The 17,365-nt window shown below is 38.6% G+C and overlaps 1 protein-coding gene across 32 annotated transcripts in view; it reads right to left on the bottom strand.

The window, feature by feature from the left end:
• SYNJ1 (synaptojanin 1) overlaps window positions 1–17,365 on the bottom strand; it is a 105,860-nt gene that overhangs the window by 42,527 nt on the left and 45,968 nt on the right. For 9 of the 32 annotated variants that reach the window (XM_051858819.2, XM_051858820.2, XM_051858806.2 and 6 more), the window contains 4 exon segments: window positions 10,833–10,914; window positions 6,366–6,518; window positions 3,495–3,651; window positions 1,204–1,227 (listed from right to left, as the gene is read on the bottom strand). In XM_051858819.2, the coding sequence (XP_051714779.2) occupies window positions 1,204–1,227; window positions 3,495–3,651; window positions 6,366–6,518; window positions 10,833–10,914 (416 nt within the window). 32 annotated transcript variants of the gene reach the window in all.

Genomic DNA, 17,365 nt, shown 5'->3' with positions numbered 1-17,365 from the left:
AAAAATATATCCAATTGCTCCCTTCCTCTGCTCTTCTCAAAGAAAAATCAATGGCTTCTCAAACTTTCAGAACAATAACTGAGCAAAATAAATCTTAAGTGACATCAAATATTAAGGGAAAGAAAAAATGCCATTTTAAGCTGAATTTCTACTTAGAGTTGAGCTGTTGTTCCTCTTGCCACAGATTTGTTCTTTAAACAAATTTTGGTCAGAGATTGAACACATGAGATTCAAATGAATACACAGGTCTTATACACATTTCCTCTAAGTTTGTTAGAAATACACTTAATTTTTCTAAGTTTGTTAGAAATCTTGATGCTTTTTAAAGTTACTTCAGATCCAATTTTAGTGCATGTCTAGAGTTATAGAATACGTCAATCAAATGTAAGAAAATGATATACTGCTCCTTAAATATTGTGCGTGTGAAACACCGTTGAGTAGTTTTTTTTGTTTGTTTGTTTTTGTTTTTTGACAGGCAGAGTGGATAGTAAGAGAGAGACAGAGAGAAAGGTCTTCCTTTTTGCCATTGGTTCACCCTCCAATGGCCACCACGGCTGGTGTACTGCGGCCGGCGCACCGCGCTGATCCGAAGCCAGGAGCCAGGTGCTTCTCCTGGTCTCCCATGGGGTGCAGGGCCCAAGCACTTGGGCCATCCTCCACTGCACTCCCGGGTCACAGCAGAGAGCTGGCCTGGAAGAGGGGCAACCGGGACAGAATCCGGCGCCCCGACCGGGACTAGAACCCGGTGTGCCGGCACCGCTAGGTGGAGGATTAGCCTATTGAGCCGCGGCGCCGGCCTGAGTAGTCTTAAATACCACAGACAACACTCTGAAATTAATCCAAAATCTCACATCTCGATATTTTCCATTAGCCTATTAATAGTAAGGTATAACACTAATAATTGTTGGTCAATAAAATACAAAACCGAAATTAAAATTGGCTGAATATCATTAACTGGAATTAAGCACTTGATACAGGATGACGAAAACCAGTATACACTTCCTTCTGAGCGAAGTATTTAATTTTCTCAAATAAAATTTTTTCTCACATTAAAACAAGGTATCAATTTATTCTGCTAGAATCTTACAACAACATGAGAAAGTTTCTACTTACTGGCTTGTGTGTGTGTATGTGTGTGTGTACAATATCAACTTTAGAAAAAATTAAAAAGTTGCTTTTATTTATAGATTTTCTATACTGTACCTGACTGTAATGTCTGTTCAGAAACTATGGATGCGTCAAGAAGAAAACAAAGAGTCATTAGTAAAACAACAAGTTACAGTTAAAATCTAGAGTGTTACAACAAAACATCCTTAGAGGGCCTCACTTTTTTAAGTCAATCTGATGACTTTTTTCTGATGGCTGTAGTATACCAATTATAAATAAATATTATAAATAAATGACAATAATTGATAAACACCTTCTACATCTAAGGAAAATCCTACAGTGACTCAGTTGTCTGACATCTCATAATTAGAAGGTCCCAGGTTTGTCTCTGGCTATTCCTGTTTGTGAATGGGGGCACACACATGTGTGGGAGTGGGTAAGCCTATAAATATGAAAACCTAAGAGGCTGGAGGATAGTGAAGACTGCAGATACACTACACAAATCTTTTAGTTTCTTTCTGGGACTTGCCAACTGGTAAGGTCAGTTCAGCTATAACATGGCATGCATTCTAAAAACATTACTGTGCGATGCAAAACAGAGAAAATTCCCATAGCCACAAAACCTATGGGAAATGGGGAAAGGGACACCACACAAAAACTTCACACAAAGAGTGGCGCATCAGAAATAATAGGAGCTCAACAATATGCATGCTAAATGGATAACAAATACATGAATACTACAATGAATAAGGCAATTCATCTTGAAAAACAGTGACATCGACTTATAGAAGTGGGCATCAAAAAAAGGGTGTACTTGTAATTATGAATTATGGAAGAAGGATTATTTGAAAATAGATGGAAAACTGAAACACCAGATGTGGGTGGGAAAGACCCGCAATACACATGAAGGAAGGCAGGGAAGCCATTTCGGGTGTCTACCTGTGTACATGTGTGTGTTTGTATGTTTCTACCACTTCAGTTCTGTTGGGTACCATTTTCTGTGTTTAGTTAGTGTTGCTTCCTAGCAAAATCATGCATAAGCTCATGCAACACTGGCATTATGTTCAAATCGTTCCCTGATACAACCACCATGATGAACAGATACCCATTCTCAGAACAAGCATTATAGCAGAACTGACTGTACTGTTTTTTTTAAAGGCATATTTTACAGATAGTAAAATGTGCAGGAAACTAAAAATAAGTGATGCTCAGGTCTGAGAATTACTTAGGTCCTTTGCATCTCCTCTTCTTTCCTTCAACCACTTACTTTCCATTGTTGCTTATTAATGCCTCCACATCAAAGTAGGCACAGGTAGAAAGAGGTGACAAAACACAGATCAGTCAAGTTTCTACTTGTGGAAGTCAGGAAGCAAGCCTGAAGTTGAAAGCAGTAGCTGAGATCAGATTTCATTAGTTTGGTAGGGCTCAGCCCCAGCCTACGACTTACTGAGGAACTGGCTGTCACTATCTATCTTGTGGAACTCTGCACCATGAGGAATTCTGAAAAGAATCCATGAAAACCTCTGTAACCAAATATTTACCCAAGAGTGCATTACTTGATGCAGGAACAATTTTCTCCTACTTGAACAGGGAACACTGAAAGATTAAGATTTGGTTTAGAACTAACATTTTAAACAAAAATGTTCAGAATTTGAAAATTAAAATGAAAAACGTGGAATTGAAGATGTCGAATTTATTTTGTCAATTATACCTGGACAAAGCTGGGAAGAGGAAAGAGGTCTCATCTATTAAGTTCTACAGTGAATGCTGAGCTTCTCCAAAGCATGACTTTTATATGGGCTCACTGTCAGGGGAAGTTCAAATTCTTTTGATTTTAATAAAAGACAAACAACGAAAGGTAAAAAAAAAAAAACTATCCTGAAAGTTATATGCTCATGTCAAATATTAAAATTGATAATAGTGGTTAGTGTTCAATCACATGCATTACTTGAAATTATTAATACGACTTAATGCTTATTTAAGCAATTAACAATCAAAAGTCCAAATTAAACTTTTGGGGAAGTGATCAGAATAATAAATACAGGTATTGGTTTTTTCAATAAAGCATTTTTCTACATAATTAGATTACTGAATATTCTAAGTGCTAGCTGAATAGTCCATAAAATCTTGCCTTGTATAAAGTTAGCAATAGCAAAACTATTTACCCCCTCCATCACAATCTATGGAAGAAAACATGCAAGGGGCTCAGTTTATGGCTTACTAATGCTGCTGACAGTATAGACAAACTTCCTTTAATTCCTTCTACAACAATTTAAACAGCTGCAGTCTAAAAATTATTTATGTAAATAAGTTTGTTTTTCCCACTTGGACTTTTAAGTTTTGGACTATAAAAAATATAGAGCAAATAAAATGTAAATTATGCATACCACGCAAACTTCCAGTAGTTAAAAGTGCTCGTGCTTTGTCAGCTAAATCACTATTTAGAGTATTTCCCAACAGCAAAACATCAATAGCTTCTTGCTTGGAACTGTCAAAGAAGTTATTCTGAATTGTTCTGGAAACAGAACGAGCACCGTCTTTCAGCTTTCCAGCCTGTTGAAGGAGAAAGGAGCATGACTTTTCATTCTAAACGTTGTTGATTTTTGTTCAGTAGGTATTTTGAAATTCAAATTGTTTTGTATAATTTAATATTTAAAAAAGGACCCAACATCCTATTTTGAATATATATCATTGCATTAAAGTATGTCTAGATGTCACTGATTCATTTCCTTTTAGGAAATAGCACTGCACAAAGATAAGAAAAAGCCCACTGCCACAACTGCATTCATCTATGATATCCAGAACAGTAAAATTTTTAAAAATGTTTACTAAAAGGAAATAAACTGTACTGCGCTCATTTAAAACTGGAAACTCCTTTTCTACATTGCACCTTTTAGACTTGAGGAGGGATGGATGGGGAAAGGCAAGATGCTAAAGGAAGATGTACTGAACTTGAAGGAAACCCTCGTTGTCCTGATAGTAAAAAAACACAACTGAAATTGCTCCAATCAAATAGCTTACACTAGCTGTAAAACTAACCTAAAATGAAGAGCTAGTCTAAAAAGAAATTCGTAATTATAGTTCATAAATATCACACATTAGCACCACTTTGTATATTTTAGATCATTTTATTGCCTAAGCAATATAAATCATAAAAATAATAAACTTATTCTGTCATTGAGAAAGTTGATTACAACTTTCAGTGAAATACACTTTACACAGGAATGCTAGCTGCCCACATAAAGATTTATTCTAGGGCCGGTAGTTGTGGTGCAGCAGGCTAAGCTTCTTTCCATAACACAGGTTCAGGTTGTGGCTGCTCTACTTCCAGTCCAGCTCCCTATTAATGCACGTGAGAAAGCAGCAGAGGACCCAAGTGCTTTGGCCCCTGCTACCCCCGTGGGAGATCCAGATGAAGCTCCTGGCTCCTACCTACAACCTGCCCCAGCCCTAGCTGTTGCAGCCATTTTGAGAGGGAACCAGCAGATAGAAGGCATCTCTGTCTTCTGTCTCTGTGTGTCTCCCCTCTCTGTAACTCTGCCTTTCAAATAAATAAATCTTTAAAAAAATGTATTCTAATCTCAGACTACGGAAATTGTCGAAAAGACTACATATCTTGCTTTCTAGAAAACAGTTTGCATTATTTAGTTTTTATTCCTTAAAGGAACAAAATTAGAGATTTATTTTCAGAATAAAGAAACAATTATTTTAAATGCCACTAAATGAATGCTACTGTAATTAGTTATTTCAATTTTGCATTAAATTGTTATTTCCTTATATATGAGGACGTACACAAATGACAGTATTTGAAAAGCACTCACCATTGACATTATCAGGCAATTAATCAAAAGGAATCCAGAGAAAGGAAAAGAAAGAGCAGTTCAGATGTTAGATTTTAGTTCATTTCAAACTAGTATACTTATATATAAAATTTCGTATCTATACAATGACCACTGAAAATATATGTAGCTTCTGTACATATATTTTCTTAGTCATGGCAGAAACAAAGTGCAGAAGACTAAAAGAGTATCTTAAGCAACAGCTGCAGAGAATCAGTTTTTAATAGCAAGAATTATGCTATTTATTTAAAAGAACAAATGAAAGTTTCCCAATTTCATGTTTCTAAAAATAGAGACCATTTAAGAAGTAAATATTTATAAAAGACAACAGAAATTATTCCTATGGGTTGAGCAAAAAGAACTGTGCAGGTAAGGCCAATACCTCTGGGTAGAGCCATGGCATTTTATGAGAGAACAAAGAGGAAGAAGATTTGGAAACTGAAAGACGTGGAGATGACGAATGGCCTCTAAAGAATTTCAGGTGCTATAATGAAGAAACTACATGAGAATTACAGAAGTGGTCACTACTTTCATTTCTAATCCTGAAATAACATGAGGAATTGTAGAGATTTAGGATGTTAATAAATTCAAGTAAGGCTGGGGTCCTTAAAAGGTTAAACAATATATAAATATATAAAACAATGAAAAATATCTCAAGCATCGTCCCAAAATCTCTCAGTAAGGGCCAAATACTAGAGGGGAAAGTAGTGTGTACATAATATTAGTAATTAAAAAGTAAGGATGAGACAGCTTATACTTCTTTGGCACATTTTCATAATCCCTTCTTCAAGGTAAGTTAAGTAAAAGGATAAAAACTCAACATTAAGCCTTATGAATTTTGGGTTCGCAGTAAGCAATGCACAAATTGTTGCCTGATTTATCTGTCCATCCAACACTGGCACACATGAATTAAACAGTAGGCAGTGTGTCAAGTGCAAGGGGCACTAGGAGAAATGAGAAAGGACCTTTACTAAAAGGATTAAACAAAAAAATCACATGTTTTATAAAAATAAGTAATATAAAAAGTACAGTAGATATTAAAGGGAAAAGCACAAAAGACATAAGCAATACACAGTCTTAGTGGATTATCACTAAATGACTAATAATACAAAGGTTCTTCAAAAAGTTTACAGAAAAATAGAAATGAGGTTATTTTAGTGGAAAGCTTTTTGAAATCCACGCACAATTTTATCTAAGTACGCATTTTCCACAAACATTTTGAAGACCTATATTATCTTCCATGTAATCATCACGGCCACTATAGAAAGACGCATCAAAGGCACAAAAGCATGATACAACAGAATTCTGAAACGGACAGCTATTATTTTAAAAACCTATTAACTGTAAAAAGGCTAGTTAACGGCTTTCCTAAGGGGGAAGAAAGGCTCCTCCGTAGGATCACGGTAAACCTGGGCCTACCTTGGCCTTCCCTTCCAGCGCTCCAGTGCCCGCATATATCTTACTGATTGAGTCACCATTCACGGACCACATGGAGCGGAACACTTCTTGAAAGCGAGTCACCAACTGAGGCTTTTCAGCTAAGCCCAGGGCTTCCAACTGCTTAGTTAGCATCTGAAACAGCAAACAGTAAACTTCTATGAGTACATTAACATGCAACTTCTAATGACTGCCTGATTCAAAACAAAAATGTCCAGTTACAGGATTCCATGAGACTGGATTCAGAAAACACAACCACTTACTAGGCTGTGTTATTTCTCATCATATGAATTTTTAAAATGTCACGTGAGCAAAAAAACCACAAGTTAGCATTCCATTATATTAATAAGAACTCTTTCCTGATCAAATGATAGAATTAAAGTATCATAAATGTGAGTGATTTATCTTGCTCATCAAAAATGAATAATTAGCAATATGAATTACAATACAGAAAATGTTTACCAAGTTTATCTAACAAATATGGAATAACTAAGCTTTTAAATGTTTGGGTTTGGTTTTATAAATTTAAGTAATTAAAATTAAGAGTTTATGAGAAAAGGAGAGCTGCTCTTAAATTGTCACAAAATTTAAGAAAATAAGTTATAGCTCTAAATACTTTTTATCTCTAAGATTCACATTAGTAGTATATATAAAGGAGAATTAGGGGGAACACCAAACAAAAGGAATTCAAGGTCCTTTGGGCCACCACATTCCTCCACCCTATAAAACAGTAAAAGTGTTCAAAAAAGTTCTTCCTCTATGAATTCTAGCTTTGCAATCTGGAGAGTCAAAGCAGTTTGTTTCTCTCACTTGGAATCCAGTCACATTCTACACATTGCATTTTTACTTAACTCTTCCCCACTTACACTTTCTTTTACCTTATTTGAAGTATGGTTACTTATAGAATAATCAGGGACTAAAACCCTAAACTGGATTTTTTTTATACTTTATTAAAATACTGAGTTTACTTCACATGTGTATTTGTCTCCCCACCATTTCCTCATCTGACCACCACTACTAGTGTGTCCTATCATAACATTCCATACATACTGAAAACTAAGCAAGGGGTGGAGTTCCTTCTTTAAAAACTAAACAGGCATTCTGGACAACACATTCTTGGCAATGGAACCTGCACAACATTTATCAAACACAGCAGGGAAAGTTCTCACTCTGCATTATAAAAAGGACGGCCAGATGTCATCTGTTACAGAAATGAAATAAGACGGAAAATTTTAATAAACGGTTTAAACTATTTTCTTAAAGAGACTTCCTCCATTGCCAAAGATCTTTTTTTTAAAGATTTATTTATTTATTTTAAAGTCAGAGTTACACACAGAGAGAAGGAGAGAGAGAAAGAGAGAGAGAGAGAGGGAGAGGTCTTCCATCTGCTGGTTCACTTCTCAATTGGCCACAATGGCTGGAGCCATGTCTATCTGAACCCAGGAACCAGGAGCTTCCTCTGGGTCTTCCCACATGGGTGCAGGGGCTCAAGCACTTGGGCCATCTTCTACTGCTTTCCCAGGCCATAGTAGAGAGCTGGATTGGCAGTGGAGCAGCCAAGACTTGAACCATTACCCATATGGGATGCCAGCACTGCAGGCGACGGCTTTACCCGCTACACCACAGCACCAGCCTCGCCAAAGGTCCTTTTGGTGTTTTAGGGTTTTTTTCCTATTTTTTGAAGGATTCTTGACCTTTTGATCTCAATGTTGACGGTTCTGAGTCTTTTCCATTCTTGATTTCTGTGCATTTTTGGCTGAGGTATCCCCTATAGATTTCTTCACTCAAGCTTTTTCTTCAGTTTCCTCATTATCAACATGATATTATCATCATCATCAACAGCAAGCTTTGTTTTTTTTTTTTTTTTTAAGATTTATTTACTTGAAAGTCAGAGTTACACACAGAGAGAAGGAGAGGCAGAGAGAGAGAGAAAGAGGGTGGGAGAGAGAGAGAGAGGTCTTCCATCTGCTGGCTCACTTCCCAATTGGTCACAATGGCCAGAGCTGTGCCAATCCAAAGCCAGGAGCCAGGAGGTTCTTCCACGTGAGTGCAGGGGCCCTAGCACATGGGCCATCTTCTGCTGCCTTCCCAGGGCATAAGCAGAGAGCAGGCTCAGAAGAGGGACGTAAACCAGTGCCCACATGGGATGCCGGCACCGCAGGCGGCGGCTTTACCCGCTTTGCCCCAAGCTCTGCTTTTGTCTGTGGCACCCTGCTACCACCTCTAGCGGCAGACCGCTTTCCAGGTCTACTTACCAGCTGCACGTCCTCCGACTCTGCATCTTCCTCCACAGCAGCTAAGTGCAGTCCACTAATTTCAGAGGCCCCGAACCACACTTCAACCTTACGGCCCCAGGGGTAGTTATTTCAAAGCTGCACAGACATCTTCAAAGTTGCCAGCGTTACTGTAAAAGCTGCCCTCATGATTCATGGCCTCTGCTTCAACAGTGTGCAGGTCACCCTTTGCTCCAGCACCTACACTGACTGTTCTTAAAGATAACTGGTGTTCATGTTCGACACCGTCCACTTTAAAGTGATAATCTCTGTGGGCCTTTAGTTCACAAACCAAAACAGTTCTGGGCTTCAGGGGACTCATGTCCACACCCATCGAATCTTCCCTGGGGCAGAGAGACAAACTTCAGTAGGAGAGAAGGCGGACAGAGGTAAGACGCCCACTGCTGCAAAGAACAGCTGCGCGTGACGGAATCATGCCAGTGAACTGGATTCATTTTATTACCTAGGGACTCACACCAAAGCTGTTCCTTTCTAGCCTGCAGAATACACACATCAGGGACTCAGGATCTCTTTCACAGTTTAAACTGTCTCTCTTAAAGGAACTGGACAAACTGATCTTCATTATTAGTTTGGTTTTGCCTGTTTGAGCACTGAATTTTATAACCAGTCAAGCAAATGCTATACAGAGTGTTCTCACACCTACCTACCAACACCAGTGAAGAGTCAGGTAAGTCAGATCCTAAGAAAAAGTCCTGTCACACTTTTAAAAAAAAATCTATTTTTATGTGAAAGGCAGAGAGTCAGTAAGAGACAGATACACAGTTTCAGTATTTCAATAAGCTTCATCTCAGAATCAATATAAACGTATTCAGCATCTTAAAAATCAGAACTAGAAACCAACCCATGCCTTGTGATAAATTCCATCTAAATGAGCAATATGCCCACTTGAATTCTCTAGTATATTTTCTAAATATAGTGATAAACCTCAATGACAGATTTCAAAAAAAGTCAAAACAATAAAATTTAATTAGCCACATGAGGAATATATTTCTATAGCAGAGAATTTTAAATATGACTTTTATTTTTGAGAGACAGAATCTCAGCTGTGGAGTAACTAATTAACCAATATTCTGGTCAAACTTAAGATAATTAACCAGAAGATGTAAGATGGTACTTCCTATTTCTGTTTTTTTGTTTTTCTTTTAGATAGCATTCGGGAACTCTGTTAAGTTCCTACAGAACTTAGTTTTGGGGCTGGTGTTGTGGCACAGCATGTTAAGCAGCCAACTGAAAAGAATGCATCCCATATGGGTGCCAGTTTGAGCCCTGGCTGCTCCACTTCCAATCCAGCTTCCTGCTAATGCGCCTGGGTAAAAAGTGACAAATGGTCCAAGTTCATGGGCCCTTGTACCATGGGCGAGACCCAGATAAGGCTCCAGGCTCTGCCTCGCCTAGTCACAGCCATTACCAGCCATTTGGAGAGTGAACCAGCAAATGGAAGATCTCTCTCTCTCTCTCTTTTTCTCTCTGTAACTCTGCCTTTCAAATAAAATAAATACATCCGTTTAAAAAAAAAAAAGAACTAAAGGTTCACCACAGCTTTATGACCCTAATTTATATAACAGGGAAGACTTACCAAGCTCAGCATTGTTCAATGTTTCAAAAAGCTGAGACTATTAGACTGAATTTGATAGATAAGTAGTCAGAAAAAGAAGAAAAGCTTCTAAATAAACAACTTATCACAGAAACTGACTCACATTCATTCTCATCCTCTGTAACAATGGCATTTTCATCTAATCCTGTTTTTCACAGCCACTGACTTAAAAATGCCAAACTGATCTGGGTTACAAATTGTCAAAAAAGCAAACTTTTTTTTTGTGTGTGCATGTGTGCATGTGAAAACAGACCTTCCCTAACCTAAGACCTAGACATACATAAACACATGTAAATGAAGTAATTATTGAAATCATATAGTTATTAAAAGGGAGAGTTAAGGAACAATAGACCTAGGTAGACAGTTATCTAAAGAGAACAGATAAATGAAACATTTAAATCAAAGGGATTGGGATACCCACCAAACCAAAGACTAGAAGAAATGCAAAGTATTCCTTTAATGAAGCATAACTTTACTCGTACTTTCAAAAAGTAACTAATGAGAAACATCACTATTACAAAAGCACTCAGAGTACAAGGTACATATACTTAATTTTATTACCTCCAAACCAAGGAATGCTTGCACACTATTTGTTCTATCAAGACAATCCAAGCAATTTGTTCGAACTGTACCACTCTGACATCTGTAACACATCCAATAAAGTTAAAACAGTTAGTTTTAGCAAAAAACTAAAAGACATTTGTTTAACAAAAACAAATGACATAATTGAAGAGATTAAAATGTAGTACACACTTGCCCCCCTCATCAGGCTAACACTATGTTTTTTGTTGTTGTTGTTGTTGTTTTGACAGGCAGAGTGGACAGTGAGAGAGAGAGACAGAGAGAAAGGTCTTCCTTTGCCGTTGGTTCACCCTCAAATGGCCGCCAGGGCCGGCGTGCTGCGGCCAGCCCACCGCGCTGATCCGAAGGCAGGAGCCAGGTGCTTCTCCTGGTCTCCCATCAGGTGCAGGGCCCAAGGACTTGGGCCATGCTCCACTGCACTCCCAGGCCACAGCACAGCTGGCCTGGAAGAGGGGCCACTGGGACAGAATCCAGCACCCCGACCAGGACTAGAACCCAGTGTGCCGGCGCCGCAAGGTGGAGGATTAGCCTATTGAGCTGTGGCACCAGCCTAACACTATGATGTTTTTAAAAGATTTATTTATTTATTTGAAAGTCAAGAATAACACAAAAAGGGAAGGAGAGGCAGAGCGAGCGAGCGAGCGAGAGAGAGAGATATCTTCCATCTGCTGGTTCACTCCCCAGTTGGTTGCAAAGTCTGGAGCTGCACCAAGCTGAAGCCAGGAGTCAGGAGTTTTGACCAGGTCTCCCATGTGGGTGCAGGGTCCCAAGGACTTGGGCCGTCTTTTACTATTTTCCCAGGCTATAGCAGAGTGCTGGGCTGGAAATGGAACAGCCGGGACTTGAACCAGTGCCTGTAAGGGCTATCAGCACTGCAGGAGGCGGCTCTACCTGTTATGCCACAGCACCAGCCCCACAATTTTTAAACATACGAAAATGATGTATGAAGTATATTATAAACTGCCTAGATTCTACAACTGTAAAGATTTTGCCATATATTCTTCATCATTTATCTATCACACATGTATTTTAATTAGACTAGTAGTTAGGGACTAAACATACATTTATATATTACTATTTATAATCTTTTTTTTTTTTTTTTTTTTTGACAGGCAGAGTGGACAGTGAGAGAGAGAGACAGGGAGAAAGGTCTTCCTTTTGTCGTTGGTTCGTTCACCCTCCAATGGCCGCCGCAGCCGGCGCGCCGCAGCCGGCGCACTGCGCTGATCCGATGGCAGGAGCCAGGTGCTTCTCCTGGTCTCCCATCGGGTGCAGGGTCCAAGCACTTGGGCCATCCTCCACTGCACTCCCTGGCCACAGCAGAGAGCTGGCCTGGAAGAGGGGCAACCGGACAGAATCCGGTGCCCCGACCAGGACTAGAACCCGGTGTGCCGGAGCTGCAAGGTGGAGGATTAGCCTATTGAGCCGTGGCGCCGACCACTATTTATAATCTTATAGTTGTTTACATGTAAAGAAAACCAAATATCTGTGGAATAATTTTAAAAACCCAATACCTGTTATCTCTACTACCTGTCCTATGAAATTTCTATGGCATTGATACTAAATTTTACACAAAATAAAAATAATTAAAATTTGGGCTTTATTCACTAAACTTTACCTGTATTCTGAACTTAAATCTTTCAATGTTTACTTTTCTCTATTTCATATGAAAACACCATAGCTTTAAATAATACTAAAGCAGACAATAAACAATCTCTCACTCCTGTTTGCATTTACTAGTCTTTCTGAGATCAAAAAATAAGAAAGCATTTGTCCTAAAAGAGAAGTGGAACAGTTTCACAGATAAACAGCATGAGATCTGAAGCCAGATGATCTCAGTTCTAGTTACGTAACTTGGGGCAGATTATAATGCAAATCAGCATACTAACAGAACCTACCCCTACAATTGTCAATACTAATACCTGTAAGACCAAGTTACACTGTCCCATAGGCTGGCATTGTGGCACATTGGGTTAAGCCACAAACTGCGCTGCTGGTATCCCATACGGGCAACAGTTCAAGTCCCGGTTGCTCCACTTCTGATCCAGCTCCCTGCTAATGCGCCTGGGAAAGCAGCACAGGATGGCCCAAGTGCTTGGGCCCATACACCCACATGGGAGACCCAGAAGAAGCTCCTGGATCTTGGCTTCAGACTGGCAAAACCCTGACCATTGTGGCTATTTGGGGAATGGGCCAGCAGATGGAAGATCTCTCTCTTTCTCGTTCTCTCTCTGTAACTCTGCCTTTCAAATAAAATAAATCTTTAAAAAAAAAAAAGAATGTCTTACCTAGTGCCAAAAAAGTTTAAAAGAAATCAGTATAGGTGTATATAATGCTTTCCATGAGAGACCAAGAAACTTACACTGGTTTGACAGTGGTCAATTACATGCCCCCCCCATATATATGTATGTATGGAAGATCTTTGTCTCCTCTCGCTGTAACTCTGCCTTTCAAATAAAATAAAGCAGTTCTTTAAAAAATAATAATAAATACACTGTCCTATAATATGTGCTCAATAATATAACCTATTATTATTTGTTGCAGTCTATAAACAAAAGCACATAGCCACTGCCTATGATCTTGGCATCCCATATAGATGCCAGTTCAAATTCTGGCTGCTCCACCTCCAATCCAGCTCCCTGCTAATGGCGTGGGAAGAGAAGCAGAAGATGACCCAAGTGTTTGGGTCCCTGCCACCTGTGAGAAAGACTTGGAGGAAGCTCCTGGCTTCAGCCTGGCCCAGTCCTGGTAGTTGCATCATCTGGAGAGTGAGCCAACACAGAAATCTCTCTCTGTAACACTGATTTTCAAATAAATAAAAAAACTTTAAAAAATCCAAAAGCAAGTATAAAAATATACTTAATTATAAACTTCAATTTAAGAATGAAAACTTAAAAGTTGTATGTAAGGTAGAAAACCTAAATAGACCCATAACCAAGACGGAAAATGAATCAGTAATAAAGGCTCTGCCCACAAAAAAAAGCCCAGCACCAGATGGCTTTACTGATGAATTCTAACAGACATTTAAAAAAGAACTAACTCTTAATTCTTTTCAAGTTATTCTAAACAATTGAAAGGGAAGGAATCCTCCCAAATTCTTCCTATGAAGCCAGCATTAACTTAATTCCTAAACCTGACAAAGATGCAACAGAGAAAGGGAATTACAGACCAATTTCTCTGATGAATATTGATGTAAAAATCCTCAACAAAATTCTAGCCAATCGAATCCAACAAAACATCAGAAAGATCATCCACCCAGACCAAGTAGGATTTATCCCTTGTATGTAGGGATGGTTCAACATTCACAAATCAATCAATGTGATACACCACATTAACAGACTGAAGAATAAAAACCATATGATTATCTCAGTAGATGCAGAGAAACCATTTGATAAAATACAACACCCTTTCATGATGAAAACTCGAAGCAAATTGGGTATAGAAGGAACATTCCTCAACACTATCAAGGCAATTTATGACTAACTTACAGCCAGCATCCTACTGAATGGGGAAAAGCTGGAAGCATTCTCACTGAGATCCGGTACCAGACAGGTATGCCCACTCTCACCACAGCTATTGAATACAGTCCTAGAAGTTTTAGCCAGAGCCATTGGGAAAGAAAAAGAAATCAAAGGGATACAAACTGGGAAGGAGGGAGTCAAATTATCCCTATTTACAGATGACATGATTCTATAAATAGGGGATCAAAAAGACTCCACTAAGTGACTATTAGAACTCACAGAAGAGTTTGGTAAAGTAGCAGTATATAAAGTCAATACACAAAAATCAGCAGGCTTTTTAAACACACAGACAATGCCAAGGCTGAAATTGAGCTTCTAAGATCAATCCCACTCATAACAGCTACAGAAAAAAAAAATCAAATACCTTGGCATAAATTTAACCAATGATGTCAAAGATCTCTATGATGAAAATTACAAAACATTAAACAAAGAAATAGAGGAAGATATAAAAAAAATGGAAAAATCTTCCATGTTCATGGATTGGAAGACTCAATACCATCAAAATGTCCATTCTTTCAAAATCAATTTACAGATTCAATGTGATACCAATCAAAATACCAAAGACATTCTTCTTGATCTAGAAAAAATGATGCTGAAATTCATTAGAGGTACAGGAGATCTCGAATAGCTAAAACAATCTTATACAACAAACACAAAGCCAGAGGCATCACAATACCAGATTTCAAGACATAAATACAAGGCAGTAATAACAAAGCAGCCTGGTACTAGTACAAAAACAGATGGATAGACCAATGGAACAGAATAGAAACACCAGAAGTCAATCCAAATATCTACAATCAACTAATATTTGACCAAGGAGTTAAAACCAATCTCTGGAGCAAGGACAGTCTCTTTAACAAACAGTACTATGAAAACTGGATTTCCACATGCAGGAGTATGAAGCAAGACCCCTACCTTACACCTTACATAAAAATCCACTCAATACAGATTAAAGATCTAAATCTACAACCAAACACCATCTAATTATTAGGGGGCATTAGGGAAACTCTGCAAGACATTGGCACACGCAGAGTTCTTGGAAAAGACCCCAGAGGCACAGGCAGTCTAAACCAAAGTTAACAAATGGGATTACAACAAATTGAGAAGTTTCTGTATGGCAAAAGAAACAGGAAAGTGAAGAGCCAACCCACAGAATGGGAAAAATTATTTGCAAATCATTCAACTGATAAAGGATTAATAACCAGAATCTACAAAGAGATCAAGAAACTCCACAACATAACAACCCAGTTAAGAGATGGGCCAAGGACTTAAACAGATATTTTTCAAAAGAGAAAATCCGAATGGCCAAAAGACACATAAAAAATGCTCAAGATCACTAGCTGTCAGGGAAACGCAAATCAAAACCACAATGAGGTTTCACCTCACTCCTGTTAGAATGGCTCTCATACAGAAATAACAAACAACAAATGCTGGTGAGGATGTGGGGAAAAAGGTACCCTAATCAACTCTTGGTGGGAAAGTAAACTGGTAAAGCCACTAAGGAAGACAGTATGGAGATACCTCAAAAATATGAATATAGACCTACCATATGACCCAGCCATCCCACTCCTGGGAATTTACACAAGGGAAATCAGCATATGAAAGTTATCTGTACCCCCATGCTTTTTGTAGCTCAACTTACAACAGTTAAGGCATGGATAGAATCAGCCCAAATACCTGTCAACTGAAGATAGGATAAAAAAATTATGGGACATGTATACTACGGAATACTACACAGCGGTAAAAAAAAAAAAATGAAATCCAGTCATTTGCAACAAAATGGATGAATCTGGAAAACATCATACTTAGTGAAATAAACCAGTCCCAAAGGGAATACCGTATGTTCTCCCTGATCTGTGACAACCTAATAGAGCACCTAAAACAAAATCTGTAGAAGTGAAATTGACACTTTGAGAAGGGATGACTTGAGCTGCTCTTGTCTTGACTGTTGAGGAACAGCTGCGGTTTATGTCTGTTTTATTTTTTTCTTCATACTATTTGTTGAACTCTTTACTTAACATAGAGTTAATCATATGTGTATAAAGTCAACTGAAAATTCTCAGTAAAAAATAAGAGTGGGACTAAGAGAGGAGGAAGTTTATAACTGTAAAGCTATATGGTTCTGCATATATTCCTATGGACTTACTTCTTGTTTTGTTTTGTTTTAAAGATTTATTTTATTTATTTGAATGACAGAGTTACAAAGAGACGTAGATACAGAGAGAGAGGTCTTCCATGTGCTGGTTCACTCCCTAGATGGCCACAATGGCCAGAGCTGTGCCAATCCGAAGCCAGGAGCCAGGAGCTTCTTCTGGGTCTCCCATGCAGGTACAGGGGCCCAAGGATTTGGACCATTTTCCACTGCTTTCCCAGACCATATCAGAGAGCTGGATCAGAAGAGGAGCAGCTTTCCACTGGGATCTCACTCATGGAGATCTTTCATTTAGGTCTTTCTTTTTTTTGACAGAGTGTCTTGGCTTTGCATGCCTGAAATACTCTCATGGGCTTTTCAGCCGGATCCGAATGCCTTAAGAGCTGATTCTGAGGCCAGAGTGCTGTTTAGGACATCTGCCATTCTATGAGTCTGCCGTGTATCCCGCTTCCCATGTTGGATCGTTCTCTCCCTTTTTTATTCTATTGGTTAGTATTTTCAGACACTAGTCTTGTTTATGTGATCCCTTTGACTCTTAGTCCTATCATTATGATAATTGTGAACAGAAATTGATCACTTGGACTAGTGAGATGGCACTGGTACATGCCACCTTGATGGGATTGAATTGAAATCCCCTGGTATGTTTCTAACTCTACCGTTTGGTACCTTTCTCTGAAGGGAGGAGAGAACTTCCACTTTGACTATGACCTTGTCTAAATATGATCAGAGTCGGTAAACTCAAAAGGCTTCCATAGCCTTGGCAACTCATGACAAGAGCCTAGGGTGATTACTGATACCATAAACAAGAGTGTCAATTTGTTAAGTCAACAACAGGAGTC

Source organism: Oryctolagus cuniculus, chromosome 4 (assembly GCF_964237555.1).
Source record: "Oryctolagus cuniculus chromosome 4, mOryCun1.1, whole genome shotgun sequence".
In the NCBI taxonomy this organism is placed as follows: Eukaryota; Metazoa; Chordata; class Mammalia; order Lagomorpha; family Leporidae; genus Oryctolagus; species Oryctolagus cuniculus.
This window is presented reverse-complemented; position numbering and strand designations above follow the sequence as displayed.